The sequence below is a fragment of the Odontesthes bonariensis genome, chromosome 9, assembly GCF_027942865.1.
Source record: "Odontesthes bonariensis isolate fOdoBon6 chromosome 9, fOdoBon6.hap1, whole genome shotgun sequence".
Classification (NCBI taxonomy): Eukaryota; Metazoa; Chordata; class Actinopteri; order Atheriniformes; family Atherinopsidae; genus Odontesthes; species Odontesthes bonariensis.
In genome coordinates this window covers 34,527,169-34,554,604 of record NC_134514.1, presented here as the reverse complement: position 1 = coordinate 34,554,604, position 27,436 = coordinate 34,527,169, and the positions used below count along the sequence as shown (strand labels likewise).

The following is a 27,436-nucleotide window of genomic DNA, read 5'->3' as shown; positions in this document are numbered from 1 at the left end:
GGATCATTCCTTGTCTTTTGCCTCCGGACCGCTCAACCAGTTGACAACCGCACAGTGTTGACACGAGCGGGGAACGTCGATGTTCCAGCCCCAGGCAGCTCGAACAGACCTGGTGTGCATATTTGCTCGATATCTTGTTCCCACAGCGACAGGGATGGGCCCCGGAGTCTCCGTGCCCTCAGGTGTGAGGGGTTTTAGCCTCTATTCCTCACGAGCTGGTGTGCAGGCAGGGAGTCGTCAAGGACAGTGCTAACCAAGCTGTGTAGGGCGAGTACACCACAAAATTCTATCTGGTGTGACCGAAGAAGCAGTTGTTGACGGGATATGTACCTCAGACTTTTAAGGTTGCTGTAATTAAACCTTTACTTAAAAAACCTACTCTTGATTCAGAAGTGTTTGCTAATTATAGACCTATATCCAATCTCCCTTTTATTTCTAAAGTTCTTGAAAAAATAGTTGCAGCTCAACTTTTTAATAATTTACATAGAAATAATCTGTTTGAACAATTACAGTAAGGATTCAGAGTGCATCATAGCACAGAAACAGCACTGGTGAAAGTTACCAATGATTTCCTCTTAGCTTCTGATAGCGGATTTGTGTCTGTGCTTGTCCTGTTGGATCTCAGTGCTGTATTTGATATGGTCGATCACAGTATTTCATTAAAGAGACTTGAACATGTTATTGGGATTAAAGGAACTGCATTAGGCTGGTTTAAGTCATATCTATCTGAAAGATTTCAGTTTGTTCTTGTAAATGAAGAATCTTCCTCACACACCAGAGTAAGTCATGGAGTTCCTCAGGGTTCTGTGCTTGGACCGATTCTTTTCACTTTATACATGCTTCCATTAGGTAACATAATAATGTTACCTAATTATGTAAATGTAAATAATATGTAAATAATGTTACCAGATTCAGTGAAAAGAATCTGTCTAATAAGACAGCATGGCATAAATTTCCATTGCAATGCTGATGATACTCAAATGTACTTATCTATAAAACCAGATGAACCCAATAGGTTGGTCAGACTACAAGCATGTCTTAAAGACATAAAGACCTGGGTGACAGAACTGTCTGCTTCTAAATTCAGACAAAACTGAAGTCGTTATCTTTGGACCTGAGCACTCTAGGTAGAAATTGTCTCGATATATTGTTAGTGTCGATGGTATTTCCTTGGCTTCTCGTACTACAGTGAGGAACCTTGAAGTTATTTTTGACCAGAATTAATCATTTGACTCGCATATTAAATAGGTTTCTAGGACTGCCTTCTTTCACCTTCGTAATATTGTTAAAATCAGGAACATCTTGTCTCAGAGTGATGCAGAAAAACTAGTCCATGCATTTGTTACTTCAAGATTGGACTACTGCAATTCTTTATTATTGGGCTGTCCCACATATTCTCTGAAAAGCCTTCAGCTGATCCAAACCAGAGCCAGAGTTCTGTTGAGAACTAACTTGAGATATCATATTTCTCCAGTTTTAGTTTCTCTTCATTGGCTCCCTGTTAAATTCAGAATAGAATTTAAGATTCTTCTTCTCACATATAAAGCTCTTAATGACCGAGCTCCATCATATCTTAAAGATCTCATTGTAAGATATTTTCCTAACAGAGCACTTCGCTCCCAAACTGCAGGTTTACTTAAGGTTCCCAGAGTTTCTAAAAGTAGAATGGGAGGCAGAGCCTTCAGTTATCAGGCCCCTCTCCTGTGGAATAAGCTGCCAGTAAATTGGGAAGCAGACACCCTTTCCACTTTTAAGATCAGACTTAAAACTTTCCTTTTTGATAAAGCTTATAGTTAGGGATGGCTCAGGTGATCCTGAAACATCCCATAGTTAAGCTGCTATAGGCCTAGACTGCTGGGGGAGCTCATTTGTCACACCTTTCCTCACTTTACTCTCTTTTTCCACTGTTTGCCCCCCTATTTCCCCTGAGAGCTGTTGTACAGCCCTCAGTGATGGCACTTCTGAATTTCACTGGTCACTTTATATTTCACTTTGGTCTTATTTCACTGATCACTTTATATTTTTAAACTGATTTTTAAATTGTTTTTTAAATTCTTAGATTGTTTTAAAGTGTTTATAATTGTATAAACATTTGTATTGTATTGCTTATTATGTCTTGCTACTGGATGCTTGAATTTCCTATCAATAAAGTATCTATCTATCTATCTATCTATCTATCTATCTATCTATCTGTTTAATTTCTCAAATGACACAATATACATGTGACATTATTGTGGTCATTAACTCGTGTTTCCCCGTTCCAACATGTATCCTTTGAATGGTGTTACAGTGTTTGTTGTCCCCTCTTTTCTGTCTTCTCAAACCCCAGCTGGTCGAGGCGGATGGCCACCCTTCCTGAGTCTGGTTCTGCCAGTCGTTTCTCTCCACAGTCGCCTCAGGCACGCTCAGGACGGGAGATTGGACTGAAGACAAGTTTCGGTGCAATCTGCTGGTTTCCTTAGCTAGGAAATTGTTTTTGAATTGGCTCTATATGAACGAATTGGATTATTTTATAAATAATCATGATTACAATTAATTGAATTCCAATTGGCTTCAATTGGACTTTATTATTTAAGTGCCTTGAGATGACATTTGTTGTATTTGGCGCTATAAAAATAAAAATGAATTGAATTGAATTGAAATTCAACAAGCACTATAACAACAGGCCAATTTATGAAATCTTTGATATATGATGGAATTTAAAATTTTATTCTTATTCAATAGGGAGCCAATGTAGTAAAGCTAAAATTGGAGAAATGTAATATCTCCTGCCGGTTCTCATCAGAACTCTGGCAAAAGCATTTGGATTGGCTTGGAATTTATGGGATAGCCCAATAATAATGAATGACAGTAGTCAAATCTTGAAGTAATAAATGCATCGACCAGTTTTTCTGCATCACTCTGAGACAGGGTGTTCCTTATTTGGGCAACATTACAAAGGTGAAAGAAGGCAGTTCTATAAACCTGTTTTATATGTGAGTAAATGAGTAAAAAAAAATAACTTCAGGGTTTCCTTGTGGTAATACTGGAAGCCAGGGTAATACCATATAGAATAACTATATTGACAGCGTCTTCCTGAAGCACTTGGGTGCAAAGAAAACAACTCAGTTTTGTTTTAATTTAGAAGCAGAACATACAGATCCATTCAGGTCTTTATGTTTGTAAGACATGCTTGTAGTTTAATAAACTGATTGTAGAATCAACAGGCAGACAGTAAATAGTACCTTTATGTTCAGGCACCACTTTTAATCAAAAGCAGAACAGATTAAATAATCAAGTACTGTAGTCCCATAAAATTACTAAGCTTTTCATTTGTAGGTGATTAACAATAAAATCAAGTCTACACAAAAAAATTTAAAAATTAAAACAAAACAATATCTAGAATCTTACAAATTACACACTAGCACAAAAGAACCCAGGTATCTTCTGGACTGTACTTTTGAAGTGACAAACATCCCTGAAACACATAGATGGCTCATCAAGGAAGATTTTTCTACCACAATGACCTAATGGTGTAAATTCAGAGTAGGTAATTGCCTTTTCAGTGTGACCTCACTGTCTGCAACAAAAAAATTTGAAGAGTAAATCCGGCAGAAGCAGCACCACTTAGTTTTTGAAGAAGTTTAGTGTGGTTTGACTAATGCAGGCTGATTTCCCCAGGATCATCAAGCTCCACACAGCTCAGTGGTACAACACCAACAAATGCACTATGAGTCAATTACAAAGACAGGGAGAATTAATAAGGCTGAGGAGAATTCTGGTAAATAATACATATGTGGATGTTGTTTTGACTTCTTTGTGGTTTGGACAAATTGTGACAGCAAAGTGTAGATCTAGTTATCAGTGAACAACAAAATGGATAAGAAGTTACCTCCTCTCTCGCTGCTGTTCCTCTTCTGTTACTCCACAGTATAATCTGAATAATTTTCATCAAGAGATATAATCTTTTATGATAATTTTTTTTTTTTTTACAGTATTTATGACCATAGGTGTGAATAAAAATGAACACCTCCACAAATGGTCTATTGTAGTATGTTTAGTACATAACACATTAACAGGAACATACACAGCAAGTCTGACTTTGATCACATTTTAACATCTGCCAAATCCTTGCTTCCCCATTTTTCTTTTCACGGCAATGACAGGTGGATTCCTTTAGGTTTACAAAGAAGCACTTCCCTGTGGTCTCTAATAAAGTGGGGATAAAGTCACGAGTTTGCTTATGTCGCCATCTAGAGCTCTTGGATACATCTTGCGGGAAATGCAAACTGACTGGTTTGTTTTCATCAGAGAAAATCCATTAAATCTGACTTATATTATGAATGCTAATACCTTGCAGATTTAAATATTTTTTTCTTATCCTAATTTTTGAAAAGCGGTGTTTTTTTTGGGGGGGGGTTATTACATTTTATTATGAAAGATAGAGAAAAGAAAACAAGAGTTAGGCAGGGAGCAAGTGTGGAATGTCTCTCCAGAATATGACCAGAGACAACAGTGCTGCGTATGTGTGTGTGTGTGTGTTTATATATGGTGGGGGGGTGATGTGAGAAGATTGCATAACCTGTCGAGAACAAAGAACATGTGGCTTCTATGTTAACTTACTTGTGCTGTAGACTGTTCAATCAGTGAAATATATAGAGGTGAGTTGGATTCAGTCTCTTTTGATCAATTTTTTTCTCTATCATCTTTAACCTGTTCAGCTTCTTATTAGAAATGATTTTCTTTTGTGTTTAACTCATTTTGTTTTAGTTTATATGATGTATGCTAACTTGCATCTGTATTTGAAGGTGCTATTATATAACACATATAATATCCTGATATATCCAATGTCCTAACCTTCACACACAATGCTATCTTTTCCATATACTTGCTTTGCTTTAAATACATTGTTTTAATAAACAGAATAGTATAGGTCTTGTGAAAATACAACTTAAGAATAAGAACAAGTTGCCTTGCTTCAGGCCACTAGAGGGACCCACAGTGCAGCACAGCTGACGCTAATGTAGCCTCCGTCAATACAGTCCTTCATTCTGTTGCCTCTGAGCTCATTAAACACCACATTTGTATGTTGTTAAAGTAGGTGAGATGACTGATATCAGTTGATGACTCCAATGTGTTCAAAACATATGATTCTTGCATCAAATGAGCTTGCCAAATAAGCCAACAATAGTTTTGAGTGTCCTGATATGTACAATAACAGTGGTAGTTAAACACATTACAGACCATCTTCAGTGCAAAACACACCTACAGTTCTTAAGATCTTTTTCTTTTTTGGTAGACATGCTGTTATCATCCATTTTCATTTTCATAAACAGATTAATGTATGAAGCAGGCCAGATGCTTTGGAGATGATATTTGGTCTATTTTACTTGTTTCAAAATACTGAAAAGAAAAGAGTTAGTCAGGGAGCAAGTGTGGAATGTCTAATGCAGTTCCCAGAGTTTCTAAAAGTAGAATGGGAGGCAGAGCCTTCAACTAAAAGCCCTTCTCTTGTGGAGCCAGCTGCCAGCTTGGGTTCAGGAAGCAGACACCCTTTCTACCTTTAAGATGAGGCTTAAAACCTTCCTTTTCGACAAAGCTTATAGTTAAGGGTGGTTCAGGTGACCCTGAAACATCTCATAGTTCTGCTGCTATAGGGGACCTCCCATAATGCCCCTCTCCTCACTCAGCTCTCTTCACTCTGCATGTACATATGATATTATTGTTGTCATTACCTTGTGTTAAGATATCATGGTGCTTGTTGTCCTCTCTTTCCTGTCATCTAAAACCCTAGCTGGTTGAAGCAGATGACCGCCCTCCCTGAATCTAGTTCTGCCTGAGGTTTCTTCCTTTTAAAAAGGAGTTTTTTTCTTTCCACAGGCGCCTTGTGCACGCTTAGGACAGATGATTGGATCAAAGTGAAGTTTTGGAGAAATCTGCTGGTTTTTTTTGTTTTTTTTTTAAATTGGCTCGGTTTGAATTGGATCGACTTGGAATTTAATGAATTTTATATGATTCTTTTTTCCATTGGTTAAAATGAGCTGATGGCCTTCAACGAGAACCCTGTATTAAAATTAGGGCTGGGCGAGTTAACTCGTTATTATCGCGTTAACTCGTTAATTATTTAACGCCGATCAATATTTTATCGTGCATTAACGCAGGTTTTATTATTTATTTTATCTTGTAAAAGTCTGCTGCTGTCTGCTGTGGAACCGGAAAAGAAAGTAATCGGCGGATCCACCAAACATGGAGAAGGGTACGGAACTTTTACTCGGCCATTTTCATTTTAAAGTTTTTCCAGACGGCGGAGTGGACAGAACCAAAGTCATCTGTAAACACTGCCAAGTTGAATTGTCTTCTCAGCGTAGTAGTTCCAGTCTAAAATATCACTTAAAGGCAAAACACACAACTGATAGCAGCAAGTCATTCAAGGAAACAGACAGTGGAGCGAGGCTTCTACAGAAAAACTACAGAAAGATGCTGATGTTAAAAGTGTGTTTGCACAACAAATGTTATGGCACTTTCATTCATATGGCAGCACATTTAAAATAAAACTAAATGCTAAAAGCTATACACTAATTTTGAATTCATTTTTTGATTTTGTGTACAAATGCGATTAATCGTGATTAATCAGGGAAATCATGCGATTAATTAGATTAAAAATTTTAATCGTTGCCCAGCCCTAATTAAAATCCATCTTTGATTGCCTTTTTTTTTTAAATAAATGTGTAAATTTTCTATGTGCACTATGATAGCTGAATACAACACTCCAAGAGTTATCAATTGGTGTTGGCTTGTTGCTTATTGTTTTCCCACACTGCACTCCTATGAGGGCAGTTTAATCAACAGCCAACAAACTTGGTGGCAAAAAAGAAAAGCTGGGGTTCTCCATTATAGGACACCTGGTTTGTTCCTCGGCCTCAGAGAACAAACCATTACAAACTTGCCATTTATACATTTAATGGAAACATGGACAACATCACTTCAATGTCCATTATGGGACTACTCTGGAGTTTTTCTATCACATGGTCCCATTTAATATATAGATTTAATTCAGTTGTAAAGTGTATCTTAAAAAAATTGTGTTTAACATTTAGCAATTACTTAAAAATTAAAGCTACAACGACACTGTTAGTGTAACAGGTCTCAGATGGAGAACCCATACACAGATAAGGTTCCTGTATAAACAGGAGACAGAATGATACAGGTGACTGTTGCTACTGTTCAGTGCAGCTTCACTTAGCAGAATAAGGAAGTAAAGATAGTCCTTTCACAAGGAGACTCCCACTGGAGAAGCAAAGCTCCACACTGCCTCCTACTGGTGACACTGAATAGCTTGACGTGCATCAAAGAATGCTTTTCCCCTTACCGGGAGGCTGAAATTGGCCATTTTAGCACATTTCTTTCACAGAAATAATATTTTCAAAATAAAACAAACAATATAACATAAAATATGACATTTTGTGATTGTCACATTAGTCAATCAGTTAATTTGGGTGTGATGGCAGCGGCCTGGACTCCTACCCAAACGCGGCCTCTTTGGGTTTCCATCCACTCACAGAGCCCTGACCCGCTCTCTGAATAGACTTCCAAGAACTGAGGTATATCAGCCACAGACAGACTCTTCCTGGCACTGATGCTCTGTTTTGTCCTCTGTCCTTGCAACTTCAACGACTCATCAATATTCCATAATGTATAAGCTGGAACCATGGACTTGAGGATATTGTATCAGAGGTCCAAACTGTGCAAACGTTTAATCACATTGCCTCATTCATGCCTTAGTACTCAACTAATCCTCTGTTTTATCTTTTGCAGTTTTATCTGCAAATCTGATTTAAAAGGATTTCTTAGCAATGCAAAGCCAGGCTCCAGCATCCTTTAACTCCCTCTTTGTTGTTAGAGTTGTTAAGCCTAACAAAAACTGTTCTAAGGAAATGGTTCTGATTCTTAACAGTTACTTAAAGGTCAATGTCTACACACAAGCAGGTTTCTGTTGAACATCAAAGTTGACAGTAAAGTAAATTCTCATTAAATCTAACGCTCACCAGCCTCTTTTAAAATCTATCACCCACTCCTTGGGCAAAGAAAATAATGAGTGTGAACAACAGTTGGAGCTTTAATAAGTCATGTTTGGTAAGTTTATTGTTTTTGCAAATGTTCTCAGAATATTTACAAGACGACGATAACATCACAGTGCAGAGAAACACCAAATACATGACCTGACAGAAAGGAAAGTGTGGCAGAGATGATCAGGTAGGATTTTAGCTGACGGGTGGACCTGTGCACTGTCACATAATATCACAGTAAAAGAGATGAAATGCAAAGTCTGTTCTGTCACTGATGAAAATATGACTTTTCTATTCATCATATGGTATAGTTAAAATTAAGTAAGGCATTGTCATCTAGTATTGACTGAAGTAGATAAAGTATGTTGATGCTTCCACATGAAGATGTTTTTTTTATTATAGTAATTTTTTAATTCAGCAAGGCCTTTTTATGTTACAGATATAAAGAAAGTTAAGACATTTTCCATGTTAATATGACAAACTGAAGAGCATATTGTTAGATGAAAACCTTTTTATTTTTCCACAATATCAGTATTTCTAAATAAAACAATATAGCAAAGGCTACATTTCTCAATGTAGCATGGTACTGTGGTATATTGTCATAATAAAACTAAGGTCAAGTCAGTCAAGGGAATGAGTTGTTTCTCGATATCCAGATGTGTTCAGATAAGGACAGTAAAAGTAATTTGTTTTGCTTTTTTTTTATTTACCATTATGTCTAACTGCAATGACCCCCCCGACTCAACCACTTATCCCTATGCCTCTGTTTTGAAGGAATAAAGTGCTCGTTTCCTTTTTGGACCAAGTAGTAGTGATCATAAAGCCCTTCAACCAAGGCGTTGGGGTAGCTGGACAGATAGATGGCCACTACTTCTTGATCACCAAAACAGAAGGAACACTTTACCCCTGCAATCAGAGGCGTTGAGGCCAATTGGAGGGACTGGGATTAGGCATAACTCTGAATCCTTTGGTAGATAGAAACAAATATTGACAACAATCTTACCATGGATCCTTAATATTTCAGGATTTCCACAAGATGATTGGCAGAACACAACCATAGACTATCTGAGAACTGTGACTGCTATAAAGTCTCAAATTTTGCATTTGACATTCACCACCTTGTTTGTTTGAAATACAAGTACACTTTACTAGTAAAGCATATCATTTCAAACTAATCAACTAGTGGACCATAATCAACCAAATTAGAAATAATTTTATGTATGTGTTTGTGAAATTAACTACTGATACCATAAACTCATCAATAATGTACTAAATCATGTGAGAAAAAGGGCAATTTCCTCTATAACAGATTATATAACACAAGAAAGGATTGTTCTGACGAGGCACTAATTTGGTAAAATAATAATAAAGCTATATCATATATCAAGATTAAATGATTGCTTGCTATGACATGATAACTGATGATGCTGATCAACTTTTTTTTTACATGATAGCTGCAAACAGTAGGAGGGGAGACTAAAAATTGAGCTGTTTACGTTTCACATAGACAGAATCCTTCATCAACAAAAGCAATCAAAAGAAGAAAAAGCTTCCCATCAAAAATATCTTCAACATTTAGCAGTCAAACTAATCAAACTAAAAATAACACATCAGAGAAGAGGAAAGTCCTCTGTCTCAGCACTGGCACATCTCTCAGACAGAATTCATAATAATTACGTTTTCGAGCAAATAAATAGGTTCATAAATATGCTGAATAAGAATACAACGGAATGACTGGAATTTAAGACAAGAATAAGAAAACTTAATCAGAGTGAGTGCAGAACACTGGAATGATTTTCATTTTCAATTTGGAATTAAATCTTTTTAACATTTTTTAGAAGCACATGATACCTCAGAGAATGTGTAAATACAGTTGCATGTACTTGTACAGCAGTTTTAAATAATGTTTATTAAAATTTACATAGTCTCTGTTCTGTCACTTCTTTGTGACAGAAATATGAAGAATAATATATGTTGTAACAGACGTTTTGGTGCTTTTTTAGGAAACGCCAACTTTTTCAGTTCTTTGTCAACTATGAAGACAGTGAGGAAAAATCCCCATTAAGTGGCAGCAGACTGTGAGTTGACACCACCCCCGCTCTATTTAGAGAATGTAACTTGCTGACGTGGTCCTCAAGTAGCCCCATGCATTTGTGATACAGGATTTTAAACTGACTAAACACAGTGTAGAAGCTTCCATCTACCAGTCTTTATGCATCTTTTCAATTGTCAGACAAGGAAAATTGAAAAACTCTCAAAATGATGCAAATAAATTATTAATGAGAAAATACAATGAATGTGTAGCATCAGAATGTGACATCCACTGAGACTTTTTTCCACTAAAGTGACAAAAATAGCATCAGATGAGAACATCCCATCTGTGTGGCCAATGAGGAGGTTCCTTATAATTCTAACATTTACATCACATTTTATACATTCTTCAACTTTGACCAATGCTGTCTTTTAAATAATCTTGATACATCGTTTTCTTTTCCAGTGGCTTTATGGTATATGGAGAATTAGTCTTTTATCTCAATGAACCAACTCCTATTTTTCGCATAAAGTAGTGGATGGAAACAGACATTTTTTAACCTTTCTCAAATCAGGTAAAGGAAGAAACCTACCATGGTGTGAACGACCAGGAACCAGACTAATAGCTGGAGACAGACACAAAGACTAGCTCCACAGTCCAGTTTCTCCAGAAAACATGTATTAGGTCTACCTGTCTAAAACATAGCAGTGTAACATCCAGGTAAAATATGTAAGCCCTAATAATGTATAATCTTCTATCCTTAACAATGCTTTTTTTAACTCTAAACCCTAAACATTCCTGAAAACAAATTAGAAAGGTGAACTCCTTAGGTTTTGAATGGAAGTTTGCAGAGTAATACTTCATGGGATTGCATCATTTTTCTTAAAAGAATTTGTGGCCAAATCAAGCGTAAAACATTCCAAGTATATCAGAATGTAGTGATGTAGTCCATTGAACATGGATGTGGTGATGGATAAGCAAGACATCAAGCATCAGCGTGCATTAACGCAGCAAGATGAAGTGGGTTTAGCACAAATATGGGAAAAACTGGAAAAATAGATTATTCAAATTTTTTCCAACTCATTTAACTGATTATTGTAGTTTCGACAGTCGTGAAAAAAAGCCTCATCCTTATGACTGGGTATATATTCCACAAAGAAAACACTGATAACTGGTAATTAACCACTACAATTCTGACACTAAAGAACAATGCAAAAGCTGCAAGACATCGTGTGTTATATGTTCCTGTACATGTTTGCTGTATATACTGGAACACTGAGAAGTGGAAAAAGTCCAAATGAGGAAAATAGGAAAAATGGCGAGATTATGTGACTCCAGTGGAGTGGGGACATCCCGTGCATTAAGCATGAACAGATAGCAACAAAAGTGTACGATTTTCAAAAATGTTTGTTAATGAGTCAGCTAACAAGCTTCAGAAGTGGACTTAAAAAAAATTAGATATTCCCAATGTTCACTGCTTTCACAGTAATGTTTTATATGGGTCTATGTAAGCCCTGCTCCTACAACCTTCATATTCAGTTCTTTTTTTTTTTTTTCCTTGGAGCCTGCTTCTATAATTTAACTGCGTGATTTATTCTCCAAGGGGTTTGTGTACATACAGGTATGATGTATAACGCCTGTAAAATATCTTCCAGACAACCCTGTAACACACTTCAAAAATAGCGTGGATAGGACACTTACAGGTTAAATCCCAAGGAACTTCTCAGGTTTGAGGAAGTAGAGCTTACATTATGTCAAAATCATATGTGTGGCTCTATACAGAGCAGGTGGGATGTTGAAGAATGGGTGAACAGAAAATAAAGACTGTTATACTAAATCCCAAAAGAGAGCTATGAGATTTAACCTGAGGGGAAAGAGCTAATCCTGCTTCTCCACAGTAGAACACAAAGAATGGGTTTTTCTTCCCAGTGTCTTGAGGGTATGAAGACAGAGTGTGAAGACCATCTGAAGTTAGTTTAGTTAAAGCTGAGGAGTTTAGCAGGCAGGAAGAGCCTAGATTTGGAGATTGGAAGAGACTTTGCCATATGTTTAGATCTAAGCAATACACCAGACATGTTCTGAGATCAAACACAATCACATCTACGTCAAATCCAGTGTGTGTTTGATTGTGTCTGTGTGTGAGTACAGAAAATCACGTTCATAAGCACAAATCTGACAGATCTGAGAAACCTCAGGGGTTTAAAGTGAGGACAGAGGATAGTAAGCCTGAGCAGAAACATGCACTTACAGTCTACAGCAAAATATTAACAGAACTTGAGCACAGAGTGAACCCTGTTCACCCATTCATCAGAAGTCAGAGATAAGTTAGGATGGCAGAAAAGCACATCTGAATTTGGATGTGTTCTTAGAGAGGGTCTGCAGAAGACTTGTCTGGAAGTGCTCCTCTGCCATTTCAGGAACCAGGAAGTCCAACAGAAGATCGAACAAACAGTAGACCAGGTGTCTATGGGAACACAAGCAAACAGTCATCATCTTTTATCTTAAGACTCTGAGGATATACCAAAACTATGCACATGATATAAACAGGTCTCTCTTGGTCTCCTTAAAAAAAAACAAATTGGGAGAATCTTATTTTATTAGTAGCAAAGCCTTTCTTTAATTCACAATTTTAAAGTACTGTTTAATTTTGTTAGGTCATAATAGACTACTTAGGATCACTGACTTCTTTAGCAGGAGACATACTGTATATGGAATCACTGGAAGCCCAATATTGCCATGGCATTCAATTCCCAGTCTCAGAACATGGATACATCTAATTTGAACTGTATATTTCAAACTGTGATTGAATACAAGGTGTTGTAGTTACCTGTTAATGTGAGGGTCTTGAAAAGAGCCCAGAGCAATCTGCCAGGTGAGTTTATACTTATCTGAGCCCAACAAATCTGAGACCAGATCTACAGAAGCAAAGACGTGAAAATTGATATAATACTCTGTAAATGGCTGTTGGTTACAAATGCACGTAACCTTCTTAATCTAAGAAACTAATTTTATCTTAACCAACTGACTGAAGAACAATTTTAAAACTCTTACATTAATATTAGAGCTATATTATATTACATTATATTAGAGATATAAGTCTTTGTGTACCTGGTAGAACTCTCATCAGACAGTCTAAGGCTTTTTTCTTGGTGCTCTCTTTCTGCTGCTGGTTGCGTTCAAGTTGAAGGGCAATAGGAAGAGATCCTCCTGGCCACACAGCCTCCTGAATGACCTGAAGGTACAACACCCAGTAGCTGGTACACGTTAGGTTGGCCACGCTCACATCCAGCCATCTGAAATTCAGAAACACAAGAAGTTCAAGTTAGCACAGTATTTCAGTCTGAAAAAGTCAAATAAAAATGAAAAAAATGAAAATGTGTTGCAATTTTAAGAGTTGGACAGACTGAGACAATCCCAAAATATGTAAAGCTCCACCTCATATCAAATTACAATGACTTTGCAGTCATTGTAGCAGCATTTGGTTGACCCTTCAATTTAATAAGTTTAATGTGTTGTGATTTTGTATCACACCTCACCTGACCATGATCCTGTCTTTCAACCAGCTGATCTTTTTAAATGTAAACCATGCCGAACTGCATTGCTACACAGATTGCTAGCTCAGAGAGCCCCAGAGGAGTCTGGCCTGGTACAGTCTCACAGGAGGGGGTCTCAAATTGAGCCCATTTCCCTACAGCCCTCCACATTATGCCTGCATTCAAGGTCTCGTGATGAGGAAATTCAATAGGGTGTATGTCGCTCGGGGACTCTGACCCCTTTTGTTCCTCCTAACCTTTTTCATGCCATGATTTATCATCTGAAGGGTGGAAACAGTCAGTCACCACCCAGGCTAGAGGAGATTATTTAAAGCACCAAGTATAAGCTAAAAACAACATCTCAATGCAGCTAAGGCATTCGGGTTGAGCAGGTGAACATGGAGGTGATACTTGAAGTTGACAGTAGTTTAAATTACACAATTAATTAATTAATTATGTGTAAAATATTAATTTAGACTTTAAGATGATTTCAGATTTAATAACTGGAGATTTTCCAGAAATTTGACATTTTTAAACCCTTAGGGCTTAAGGCACTACTGAGCTGCTTATACTGAATAATTACTGATTGCATTTTAGATTTTTCCAAACAGTGCAGCAGCGAAAAAAAAAATATGTTGAGGCCAGTCAGAAGTTAACTCTTTTTTAATGCAAATTTTTTGAGAATCATATGATTTTAGAAGCTTTGCTTCTATTGATAACAAAGAGACATGTTTGTGTCCTTAGCTGTTGGGTCGTCACAACATTCCAAGCACATGGTCTCTCAGATAGCTACTTACACAACCTCTGATGATGACGATCTAAATTATGTGCACTCCATTAGAGCCTAATGCACTCATGGACAGTCAGACATAACAAACCAACTGAGAACATCCCTCCTTACACTTTAGGAAATAAGTATTTTGGAATTGGTTCTAATGGCTATTTAAAATGAAATATCTCAGTAAGCCATATCAGTGTGACAATGATCCAACTTGAATTGTATTATCTGCCTGAAACTGAATTAGCAAAGTGGAAAGTAAAATTCACCTTTCAATCATTTTATTTTATTACTGGTCTTCAGTCGGCACGGTGATGTGGTGGTTAGCACCATCACCTCACAGCAAAAGGCTTCCAGGTTCAATTCCTGGCTGGGGCCTTTCTGTGTGGAGTTTGCATGTTCTTCCCGTTTATGCGCGGGTTCTCTCCAGGTACTCCGGCTTCCTCCCAGGTTAATTGGTGACTCTAAATTGTCCCTAGGTGTGAGTGTGAGCGCCCAGCCACTGGGGAGCACAAGCCAAAGTATTTCTAGTGATGGTCCCAAGCCCGGATAAATGGTGAGGGTTGTATCAGGAAGGGCATCTGGCGTAAAACATGTGCCAAATCAATGATGTGAGATCGAATCGCTGTTTCCACCTCTGATAAAGGGAGAGCCCGAAAGTAGAAGAAGACTAGTCTTCAGTCTGAAACATCCATCCATCCATCCATCCATTTTCTATACCGCTGAATCCGTCGGTCGGGTCGCAGGGGGGGCTGGAGCCTATCCCAACGGCCAATGGGCGAGAGGCGGGGTACACCCTGGACAGGCCGCCAGTCCATCACAGGGCCAAACAGAGACAAACCTAACATGCATGTTTTTGGACAGTGGGAGGAAGCCAGAGTACCCGGAGAGAACCCACGCATACACGGGGAGAACATGCAAACTTCACACAGATAGGCCCCAGCCGGGAGTTGAATCTGGAACCTTCTTGCTGTGAGGCGACGGTGCTAACCACCACACCACCGTGCAGCAGTCTGAAAAAGTTTCTGACATTTCATAGTTGAAGCAATCTATAATTTATGATCAATTTCAGAATTCAATACATTTGTCAAAGAATTTCTGGATGAAGAATGATAGCAATAAACAATAAAGCCAACAACTACTTACCAAATACATTACTTTGCACCTGTATTTTTCACATTTTTATCAGTTCCTGCAAATGTATATACCAATAATTCTTAGTTTAAAAATAATCAATTTTGGGTACATGAGTGGTTATAAGCTCACGGGACCCCTGACCACTTTGGGACAGATAATCGTATCACAAAACTGTTAATATTTCTTGTATGAAGATCACAGAGATTCAAAGACAAATGAAGTTTAGCAAAGCTACGCACAATGTAGAAATTGACCACAAAGAAAACAAAATACCTTCTAAAAAGCCAACTACATTTGGTCTGTGTCTACCTCTTACGCAGCAGAAACTAAAAACCTGCACAAGTTCCTCTTCAGAAGTACTGCGGTGAGTGTACAGCTGAGGGTTCTTTCAAGAGAAGAGACACATAGTTAACTAAGGAGCTAACCCTGCAAGAACAACAAAGAAGTGATCAGCATCCCTCAAAGACAACGCAAGGACTCAACAGCTTTATCTGACACTGGACCGTCTCCAGCTCTTTCTCCATGGAATAAACTGTCCAATGTGTCCTGGGTATTTCCTGGGGTCTCCTCCCAGTGGGACGTGCCCGGAACACCTCACAAGGGAGGCGTCCAGGAGGCACCCTAACCAGATGCCCGATCTACCTTATCTGGCTCCTGTACATGTGGAGGAGCAGCGGCTCTACTCCGAGCCCCTCCCGGATGACCGAACTTCTCACCCTATTTCTAAGGGAGAGCCCAGACACCCTGCGGAGGAAGCCCATTTTGGCCGCTTGTATACGCAATCTCGTTCTTTCTGTCACTACCCACAGCTCGTGACCATAGGTGAGGGTAGGAACGTAGATTGATGTAGATAAATCGATAGCTTCGCCTTCTGGCTCAGCTCCTTCTTTACCACGACAGACCATTCGTACCTCACTCGTGAACAAGGCTTTAACTCCTCCATTTGGGGAAGGACCGATTCTCAGGTCGCAAAATCGGACCCCCTCAATGCCCTGGTTGCATTCTGTCCATAAAAATTATGAACAGAATTGGTGACAAAGGACAGCCCTGATGGAGTCCAACCCTCACCGGAAACACATCTGACATACTGCCAGCAATTCAGACCAGACTTTGACACCTATCATACGGAGACCGAACAGCACCTGTAGACTGGTTGGGCGAACTCCCATGCACCCTTTAGGACCCTGCTGAGGGTGTAGAGCTGGTCCACTGTTCCATGGCCAGGACGAAAACCACACTGCTCCTCCTGAATCCGAGACTTATCAGGGTCAGTCAATTGTCAGAAAGGCAAAGTCTCTGTCCATGCTACAATAACATCTGTCGAACTTAAGTCTCTGCTGTCATCAGCACTGCAGTCTTTGCAGTCACCAGAAAATGTATTTTCTCTTCAGTGCTAGTAACCACACACAGATTTAGACTTCTTGGGGACATTCTACTGACACAACCATAACCTTACAACCACAAATATCCCTTTCGACTTGTCGGTAGAACAGTTTGGTCTCATACACAAGGCTCCCGTAAGTTGGTGTCCTGTCAGGCTTGGTTCCCATCACAATATAAAAACAGGCATACAGACACACACAGCATCAGAGTGTTTTCAACCAATTATGGCTGATAAGTGCCAAGAAATTCCATTTGAGAGATTGTGGTCTGGTGAAGAGTTACACCATACAGTATTGCTGCTACCATAAACCACCAACAGTTATTTTTCCAGCTCTACTCAGTCCCAGAGATCATTTTCAAGCTGGGAAAATATATTGCTAAGCAATTTTCTCTTCTCCACCTGTGAGCTTAATGTGGAACCAACTCGTGCAAAAGTGTGGATTACCTCACATGGAGTTTAGATAATATGTATAGGTCACCGCAGACCTCTATCCCCCTTTTGCCCTTTTTACTGGAACTTTAAAAACATACATATAACACAGCACTGAGCACAAAGAAAATGAAAGGCAATACATTACAGAGACAATTAACCCATTGAGGCCGGGAAAGCGTTGCCGCATTTCTACCTTTAAAGCCGGGGGCGCTGTTGCGTTATTCTACCTTTAAGGCCGGGAAAGCGTACACGTCTTTTTTCATGTATAAGGTTGTTTTGCACCAATTATTGACCTATGCGCCAATTAAAGACATTATAATAGACACGTGAGAGTGTCGTCATGTTCCTCGTGTCATTGTTTTGAAGTTAAGTTACATCGAACAAGCATGGAGGACTTTCAGTGGGAAGACATTTCAGACGGGAGCGATTGTGAGGAGTTTCTTGGCTTTGATGATGCTGAAGAACGTGCTGACCCAATTGATGGAGATTTATGGCTAGCACATATGTTTGAGGATGACGATAACGGTGAGGATGATTTTGAAGGGTTTGAATGTGAGTGGAAGACTGACAATTACCACAGTAATCGACGGAGAGATTTCAACTGCACACCGGGGGTGAAAGTCGATTTCCCTGCAGATGCCACACCGTTGCAGGCATTTAGTCATATTTTTACTGAGGAGCTTTGGGCGCATCTCGTTTCCGAGACGAATAGATACAGTGACCAGGTACTTCAGACTCCAGCTCGAGCAAAGATGGCAAGGTGGTCACACGTAACTGTGCCGGAGATGAAAACGTTTATTGGAATGTGTATGGACTCCTTGTGCTGCCAGTACGAAGAGATTACTGGCGATAAAATAAATAGATAAATAAATAATTTAAATATATAATTAAATTAAATTTTATTTTATTACTGTTTTCTAATTGAAAATAGCGCTGTTCCTGCACTTTACTTTTTATTTTATTACTGGTTTTTTTTATTGAAAATAGTGCTGTTCCTGCACTTTACTTTTTACATTTTCTATTTTCGTGAAGGTGTATGTAAATAAACTCAATTTCCAAAGAAAGCCACAGGTGTAAGCTCTCAAATACTTTTTGAATTTTGTTTCTATCTGCTTCAGAGGCTGAGAAATCAATCATTTAGTAGGCGTTGACACAATTGCTGAATTTCCAGAAAAACTTCAGGTTTTAGGGGGTCTGTCTGAAATCGCCCATAGGTTTTACAGGCATTCTTTTCCAGGCGTCTTAGGCCTAAATGGGTTAAGTTAAGCTGCACACAAGCATATGTGGCTGTAGCTGATCCAACTGCCTGGTTAAAAACACACTGCTCACTCGAGAAAGCAGAGAAACAGAGCCAGTTATCTCTCTAGTACTGATTACTCTAGCTCCCCTGAGGAACTTCCCAAGAAAGAGAAGATTACAGTGAAGGTGACACACAACCATCCTAAGATGACAATTCCTTCCAGCATTACCCTTAGGAAAGGATTCTATCTTTTTTCACAGATAAAATACCTATTTTTATTTTCCCAATTTTCACGACATGGCAATTGCTGTAAAACATTGTTGTTCTTTTCTTTTTTTCTCCAACTATGCAGTGAAGTAAGTACACCTTTTTCAATTACAAGGTCTATTTGTCAGGACATAGAAAAGGATCACCTAGTCTTTAAAGTTAAGTAAATTCAACCTTAGATAAACAAAAATTAACAATAAATAACAAATTACACTACAACACTGTGTAGAGAACTCAAGTGTGGATTTAATATGAAACCTTTGGGAGGCCCCAGCAACATTCCTGTGTGGTGATGTTCGTGCAAAGATGCAGATGGGGGATTCCCATCAGGAGTCAGGATCAGGAAGAGACAGAGATCACTTAATTTAGAGGACAATTGGAGAGCCACTAGACCAACTGGTGCTTCCTTCTTATCTAAACAATGTAAATAAAAAAGGGCGTTTATCTGCTTTGATCCAGCCAGACTTGATATCATAAGCGGCATTTTGAAACCTTTTTCACGATTGTACTTGGCATATTAAAGAAGAAAAAAATATTTAGGAAAATGACTAACTTTTCTATGGAGCCTCATTGCCCCCTAGTGGTCTGTAGTATTGAATAGCTAAATCTAAATTAATTCAGTAACGAGACATTTATATGAAGTAATGCAACCTATGTTTCTTGCTGTTTCTTATTGTATTCCATGGTTAACACAGGAAAATACCATTGTTTGGTTCTTTATTCATATTTCATAACTTCACAGATATTCATCTGAATTTGAGAGGCATTCAAGATCCACAACCGTTATGTACTTTTTCTATGGTGTTACTTGATGTCTTTTTATTTTCACAAGTTTATTTCATGTCTTCACCTTCATATCTTAACAAGTTGTTGTCACGATTTGGCAATGGAGACGAAGGAGGACCCAGATGCAGACACGGGACAGGCGCCAGGAGAAACTTAAAGGGTTTATTGTAATATAGATGAAAATCACAGCTAATGCTGGAGAACCACAAAACTAAACTAGAAAAACAACAAACAAAAAACGACAGTGACTGAAAAGAACTGGGAGACTAAATACTGTGGGGAGAGTGATAGTGAGTGGGTACAGCTGAGGATAATTAACACAGGTGAAGGGAGTGGAGCTGATGACTGGCAGGAGGGAACTGAGGAAAGGTGAAGAAATGGCAAGGCTAAACTAATAGGAGACTAAACAGACTAACCAGAAAAACACAAAAAATACATGGATCGTGACAGGTGTGGTGTTTTCAGAATCCTTTGAACAAATGTGTGTTAACAAAAAAGAATGGAGAAATTGAGTTTTCTTTGTTTTATCAAACTCTTAACGCTAGAATTAAATCTTCTACTTTACACGCCCAGGCGAACGTCATAACGGTTTCAGGCATATCATTGGCTGAAAGTGGAGTGTAAGCCTGCGTCATGCCCAGCCTTCGCAAATCAAACTCGGGACACCCGCGAGAAGAAAGTTAGAAAATGAGAAGATGAGAAGATTATCAGAATAATAGACAGAATGGAAGTCGGAAGAAGAAAGAAGCAAAGACAGATAGAGAGATGAGAAAGAAGAAAAAGATCCGAGAGAAGAAAGAAACAAAATGAAGTAATAGAAAGATATACGTTTTTTATGTTTTTCGTTCGTCCATCTTTATCCAATCTCCATGTCTGTTTTTCATCTCACGTTTTAACCTCCGCTGCTGCATACCTTCCAAAGCAACTTGAAAATCCACGGAAAGTCATCCACAACCAAGAAATGCCATGAGACAGCGGAACCGAGAGAGACCCACTTGGACACCATTGGCCATCAACCTGGTGCTGACTAACTGAGCTAAGTGCCAACCAAAGTAAGGTCTGCCCTCTTCTTCCTTTTCAGATGGTACAGTGGTGTCGAGAGAATTCACTGTTAAAATGATAAATGAGTACAAATGTTTTAGCCTTTAACCGTAAATGATAACTAAAATTAAAACAATTTTAGCAATTCCGGTACATTTCTCCATTCTCTTGTAGGGATGTCATACCAGACATTTAGCAGTCGATACAAATACAAGTGAAATTCCACAATTCTCGATACCCAATTCGATACCACGGTAAAAAAGAAAAACACACTCTTGTGACAGAGAAACAAGGAATACTTTCGGAAAGGGTAAGTTCTGCTGTTTATTTTGATATACGGTGCATTGTGTAGTGACGGGGACTTTGCAACTTATTCAGCCGTACTTTGCAAAGACATAAACTTGTTCTGTTTGTTTGTTGTCTTTATAATGAGATTATTTCGGTATGTAAAGATACTCTTCGCAAAGCTCTGTTTCCACTGTTTCTTATGATATGCGTTTCATATCTATGCGATCAGATTGTATTTTTAATCATAACAGTTTGTCGCATAGAAAAACGGTTACTATCTTTGGATAGGCGCCCTCCTGCTCTTTCAAATGATATGCTTGTTATCTCTCTGTGACGAATACTTCCTGAGCAATTCAACGGAGAACAATGGGTGTGAATTTGCCTGCCAACTGAACGTTAACATGACTTGAAAGTTTTGAAACTTACTCACCTTGAATTCTTAGAATAAATCTGGATATCTGTCTTTGAGGTACTTCGCTAAATTGGAAGCGTTTCCTCCTTTCGTTTAAAAAGCTTGTTGGCACCGTTTGCATATTGTTTTTTGAAAATCTATTATCAACCTCTGATTATACGCCTCAAACGCAAAGTATTTCCAGACACGACTCTTCTTTTCGACAAGTCAAGGGGGAGCTGTCGCTGCAACTTCCGTGTTCCTTTGGCATTTAATGGCACACTAGAACACTTGTAGGTGTATATGCTGCCCATGTCACGTCCTGAGGAATTGCATCCCCGGTACCTGCGGTACTGTAGAAAAACGAGTACCGTCACGTTTTTAGAATTGTCGCATCGACATGGTACCAAAGTATCGGTTCTGTGACATCCCTATTCTCTTGCCCCTTTCCAAATCACTAAGTGTTCCCTTTACAGTCAATCATAGTCAACGCATTTCTCCTGTTTGTCCTTTAAGGTTCATGTTTTTGGTTACATCTTTCAATAAATAGTTATATATATTATATATTTAACAAGTCGTTTTTGAATGCTTGAAAGATTGTAAGATTCTGTCTTTTTCCTTCTTTTGAAGATGGTGCCCATATATACGAGGTAATTAAGGTTTATTTAGATAGTGAGAACACTAGTTGTAAACCGTTTATATTCTGCCACGTTACGCTACAACTGTGTCATTATTTGTTTAATTAAAAAACTAAACCAAAATGCACACTCTTATTGCTACCATCAACATTAAGAGGGTATCGGCAAGATGTTGCTCATCAACTGCAATGTGAGCATCTCTGTGTCAGTTTTGTCAGTTTGCTGGTCTGCAGCATTCTAAGATTCAACAACTATGGCTTGTTTGGAAGGAGAAAGCCTCTTTTCTCTAAAAAGCACATGGCAGCACGGCTTAGGTTTGCAAAGTTGGATCTGACCAAACCAAAGACATTTGGGACAATGTCCTTTGGACAGACATCCAAAGTGGAGATGTTTGGTCAAAATACAGAGCACCGTGAAGAGAGGAAACCAAACACAGCATATTAGCACAAATACCTCATACCAACTATCAAGCACGGCGGTGGAGGGCCAATGATTTTGGCTTGTTTTACAGCCACAGGACCTGGGCACCTTGCAGTCGTTGAGTACACCATGAACTCCTTTGTATATCAAAGTTTTCTAGGGTCAAATATGAGGCCATCTGTTCGATTTGTCATCTTTCACTGAAAAAGTACAACATACACCCTGTATAAATCACTTGTGGGTCTAAGCAGAGATTAGCAACAATAGCCTCGTTTAGCCTCTAATAACAGTACAGATATTATCCAGCTTTCCATCCAAATGTAAAAATCTGTTACCAAAATGTATTCAGTTATACCATATACACTGTGTACTTTTCGTCTTGACAAAGTAAACTTACTATGAGACAAAGGACTGTTACACTCAGAAACTCAAGGGTCAACTGATTAAGAGACATATGAGTTAATAAATAACAACTGAGATGAAAGCAAGATGCTTTGTATTCTTGACAGCAAATCAATGACTGGTGCAACAGAATCCAAATATCTGTAAAACATCAGCTACACTGATCAACAGTTGGATTTATCTTTAAGTGATAGTTGGGAGTAGATTCACCCTAGGGTCATTTGAACCGTGACATCCAGCCAAGTAGCCCACCTGAAGTTTTTTTGATCTTGGCTGAACATCAGCTGAGTTACTGAGTTATCCCGAATAGCTTAGTACAAACGTCGACACAGCTTTAGCAGCAGAGAAGCTATTAGGTTTGTGTTGATAATAATAAACTCCTGGACCATGTACAAACTTCCAAATGCATTGTTTTGTGAGTACAGACCATATTTGTACTACTGTAGAAGTTTGGTGTCATGGCATGTGATTTTAGTGAGGTAATTTTGGAGATACTGCCAGGTTCCATTAGCGCTTGTACTAAGCTATTCGGGATAACTCAGTAACTCAACTGATGTTCAGCCAAGATCGAAAAAACTTCGGGTGGGCTACTTGGCTGGATGTCATGGTTCAAATGACCCTAGGGTGAATCTACTCCCAACTATCACTTTAATTACCATTTAAGGTAAACATAGACTAGTACAACCAGGTCCCTTTAGAGCTAAAATAACCCTGCAAACAGAGTTCGACATACAAGCTGTCACTGCACAAGTATCTCCCTGGAGGTGGAAGATGAACTGGGATTTTGGATCCATACCTCAGGTGAGTGGTGAGTGGTGAAAACCGACACCAGGGATGTGAGGAGGCCAATGGTCACTGCATGACTTCATTCAGCAACTGTCCTTATTTAAGACATGTGTTTATCACTTATCAAGTTTAAACATCCCTATGGTGTTTCAGCACGCAACACTTGTCCCCCATCTAACTTTATCACGAGTGTGTACAATAATGAGCCGTATCATTTTTCATGTTGTGCCAAGTGAGGCTTTCAGTGTTGCTACAACCCTCTGATGTCAAACAAGGATAAATGGACGCAGATTCAGCTGGTTTAATTGATGGCACATTGAGTCGAGAGGGATAAGCATGCTCCATAAACTTCAGGGGTAAACTAGCTAATAGAAATACAAAATAAACAGCTAACTACTAACTCCCCTCTGTGAAAACAACCAGCTATGTCAACTTACTTGGGGCAGATCTTTGTTATAGTAGAAGTGATTTAGAGTAAGATTTAAGTTTAACATTGCTGTCATAAAGAATTACTACGTCTTAATGCATTAACAAGGCATGCCAGCTTCTGACATGAAAGAAAATGTAAAAAATTTGCTCTGACTCTTGTAAAGCCAGGAAGAAGGGCCAAAGGAAACATTATGTTCAGTACAACAGATTTTAGGGAAATCAGCTACTGAAGTCATATTTAGAAGACTAAAGATTCGACATAATATAGATTCACGTATGTAATGACTTTGCTCGAGTTGCTCTGGAGCAATCCACCTGCTTGTATGCTGCTCTGATTTGCAAATGTAAAGCTAGCTCCCACCTCCTAAAACTGAAAAACAAATAATGAAATAGCATTCAATTGGCCTTAGATTGAATAAAACAAGCCACTTAGAAAAAGCTAGCACTAAACATTTGGTTAACTTTCGAGTTCTGACCACATTTTAAGAATTCTCTCCAAATGCCACAATGTGGTTGTAAGCCAAACAGTGCAGCCGTGAAACAGAAACTGCTTTCACTAGAGCCAAACAACTTGTTCACCACTGGTGAAACTCAAGTAGGCCACTGGATTTTGGACTGAGATCCATGGGTATTAAATAACAGAGTGACAGAAGCAGAACCTGACCAAGAAAAAGACCAAGTCAGATTGTACTCTGTGACAACTGTTGACGGGGCCTAAATCCCCCATACTCCCATTGTCCAACACCTTCAGCGTCAAGCTTGCACTTGGTGCCATTTGAATGGTTTATGGAAATATTAATATGTTGTTTTAGAAAGTAAAATAAAGAATCATGTCATTGTATAACAGGTGAAGCAAAATACTAGACGAGGAAAGATGTGACATGGACTTTGTGAAGTAAAACATGTTGTAAACTAATATGGAAATCCTTCAGACCAACAAGGGGCCCACTGACAAGCAGAAAGGGCATTAGCATGGTTCTCCAGGTGCATGGACAAAGAACACCATGAAGGTGCAGTGTTAGAAATGCCAGACCATCAGCAGCTGTAATGTGTCCTCTTGACCCAGATGGAGATGTTCCACACTTACAGTTTAATACTGACCACAGTTCAATGGAAAAACTGCTTGCCAAGGAAATCAGAGCAAGTTGACAGAATTTGATTAATTACTCTCTTACTAGCATATAATCATCGCCACTGACCCAGTTTCTCCACCATATCATTGCTGTGTATATTGTCCAGTTAGTTAAGTAAAAAGGTTTTAGAGGTTATGTTTCAGTCTACTGTGGGGTAAATCCATCTCAACATATACAACATTCGAATGTATATATTCATAAAACAGATACATTTACCTGTTGAAACAAGTCTGAACTTGCCTTTCTGACTATTTTAGTAATTTGCACTTGGATTGACAACTACCTTCCTCGTTCCATTTTAATTGACACGGGAAGCATTTTGTTGACAGAAAGAACAAAACAGAGAATCCATCTAGAGACTGACACTATATGGCTCCAGCTGGATTTTCCATCCAGACTGCTGTCTAATACAAAAAAACTATATTCATCTTGAAATGTCCCCCTTTCCAGTCCATAAAAATCAGACAAACCCCAAACCAGCGCTTCACCTTGGACCCTATTTACTGGAGCTGTTAGCTTTTCCAGGCAGACTTCTCTCACTCTCACTCTCACACACACACACACACACACACACACACACACACACACACACACACACACAGACCCACATTTGGCTTCATCTCTCACACAAACTTTCACTATCAACTCAATTCCAAATTAAATTCTGACAGACATATATCCCCTGCAGCATTAGGTTGGCATGGATAAGGTTTCTTCTGCCTGCAATATCTATTTATCTCTCAGATGATATTAAAACTTGCAGAGAACTTGATTTAACCTGTCAGTTAAAGTACAAAATGATTTGAGATTTGTCGATAAGTTAAAAATGTCAAGTTACATACACAGACTGACGACTTAATTTGAGGGCTTGAATGTATTTTGTGGCAAGTAATTAAAGAAACATTTTGTTGTTCTTTTTAGGTAGGTTTGTAAAATACTTATGAGTAGCCAGTATCCTACTTGCAATAGGTATGTGATATTTTGAGAGAAACTGATCATTAAAAGGATAAAATCGCTGGTTGTCTAGATGGTGTCCAGCAAACAACGTGGGCTACATAGATAATTGGCAATCTTTCTGGAGAAAACCTGGTCTGATGAGGAGAGACGGCATCCATCCCACTTTGGAAGGAGCAGCTCTCATTTCTAGAAATATGGATGAATTTATTTGCCACCCTAAAACATGACAACCCAGGGTTCAGACCAGGATGCAGAGTTGTAGTCTTACACACTTCTCTGCAGCTTCCCACCTACTGCTACCCACCCAATCAATTAACACAAAAGGAGCAAATCCTCTTGTGCAAAAAGAAATTATTAAAACAAAAACTTTAACTGAACAAAAACATCAAACTATTAAATGTGGTTTGCTGAATATCAGATCTCTCCTTTCGAAGTCTCTGTCAGTGAATGAGTTGATCTGTGATCATCATATTGATATATTTTGTCTTACAGAAACCTGGCTGCAGCAGGAGGATCATGTTAGCATTAATGAAGCAACTCCCTCTGACTGTTTAAATGTTCACGTTCCTCGAACCACAGGCAGAGGAGGAGGAGTGGCAGCTATTTTCAGATCAGGGTTACTCATCAGTCCCAGACCCAAGATTAGTTTGAGCTCTTTTGAATATCTGATTCTCAGTTTTTCCCACGCAAAGTGGAAATCCCAGAAACCTCTTGTGTTTGTTGTTGTGTATCGTCCACCTGGCCCTTATTCTGAGTTTCTGTCTGAATTCTCAGAGTTTTTATCCCAGTTAGTGCTGAGTACAGATAAAGTCATTGTAGTGGGTGACTTTAATATTCATGTAGATGTTGAAAATGACTGCCTGAATATGAACTTTAATTCTATATTGGACTCTATTGGATTTTCTCAGAGTGTTCACGGACCGACTCACTGCCTTAATCACACCCTTGATCTTGTTCTGACTTATGGCATTGAGAGTGAACAGTTAACAGTGTTCCCTCATAACCCTGTCTTATCTGACCATTTTCTGATAACCTTTGAGTTTACATTACTTGACTATACAGTTTCTGAGAAGAAATTTACATATAGAAGGTGTCTATCAGAGGATGCTGTAACCAGATTTAAAGAATTAATTCCATCATCCTTTTCTTCACTGCCATGTGCAGATATGACAGAGGACGACTACATAAACTTTACTCCAGCAGCATTTGACTCTCTTGTTGACAGCACTATAGTTTCAATGCGTACAGCACTGGACAATGTTGCCCCTCTGAAAAGGAAGGTAATCAGTCAGAAGAGGTTGGCTCCTTGGTATAATT

The 27,436-nt window shown here is 38.7% G+C and overlaps 1 protein-coding gene across 1 annotated transcript in view; it reads right to left on the bottom strand.

Annotated features, from left to right (window-relative positions):
- Positions 1-8,103: 8,103 nt before the first annotated feature.
- Positions 8,104-27,436, bottom strand: part of snx19b (sorting nexin 19b) — a 46,061-nt gene continuing 26,728 nt past the window's right edge. The window contains exons 12-14 of the mRNA XM_075474110.1: positions 13,186-13,370; positions 12,905-12,992; positions 8,104-12,541 (exon numbers count right to left, since the gene is read on the bottom strand). Of these exons, the coding sequence (XP_075330225.1) occupies positions 12,403-12,541; positions 12,905-12,992; positions 13,186-13,370 (412 nt within the window). The 3' untranslated portion in view covers positions 8,104-12,402. The remainder of the gene's footprint in view (positions 12,542-12,904; positions 12,993-13,185; positions 13,371-27,436) is intronic.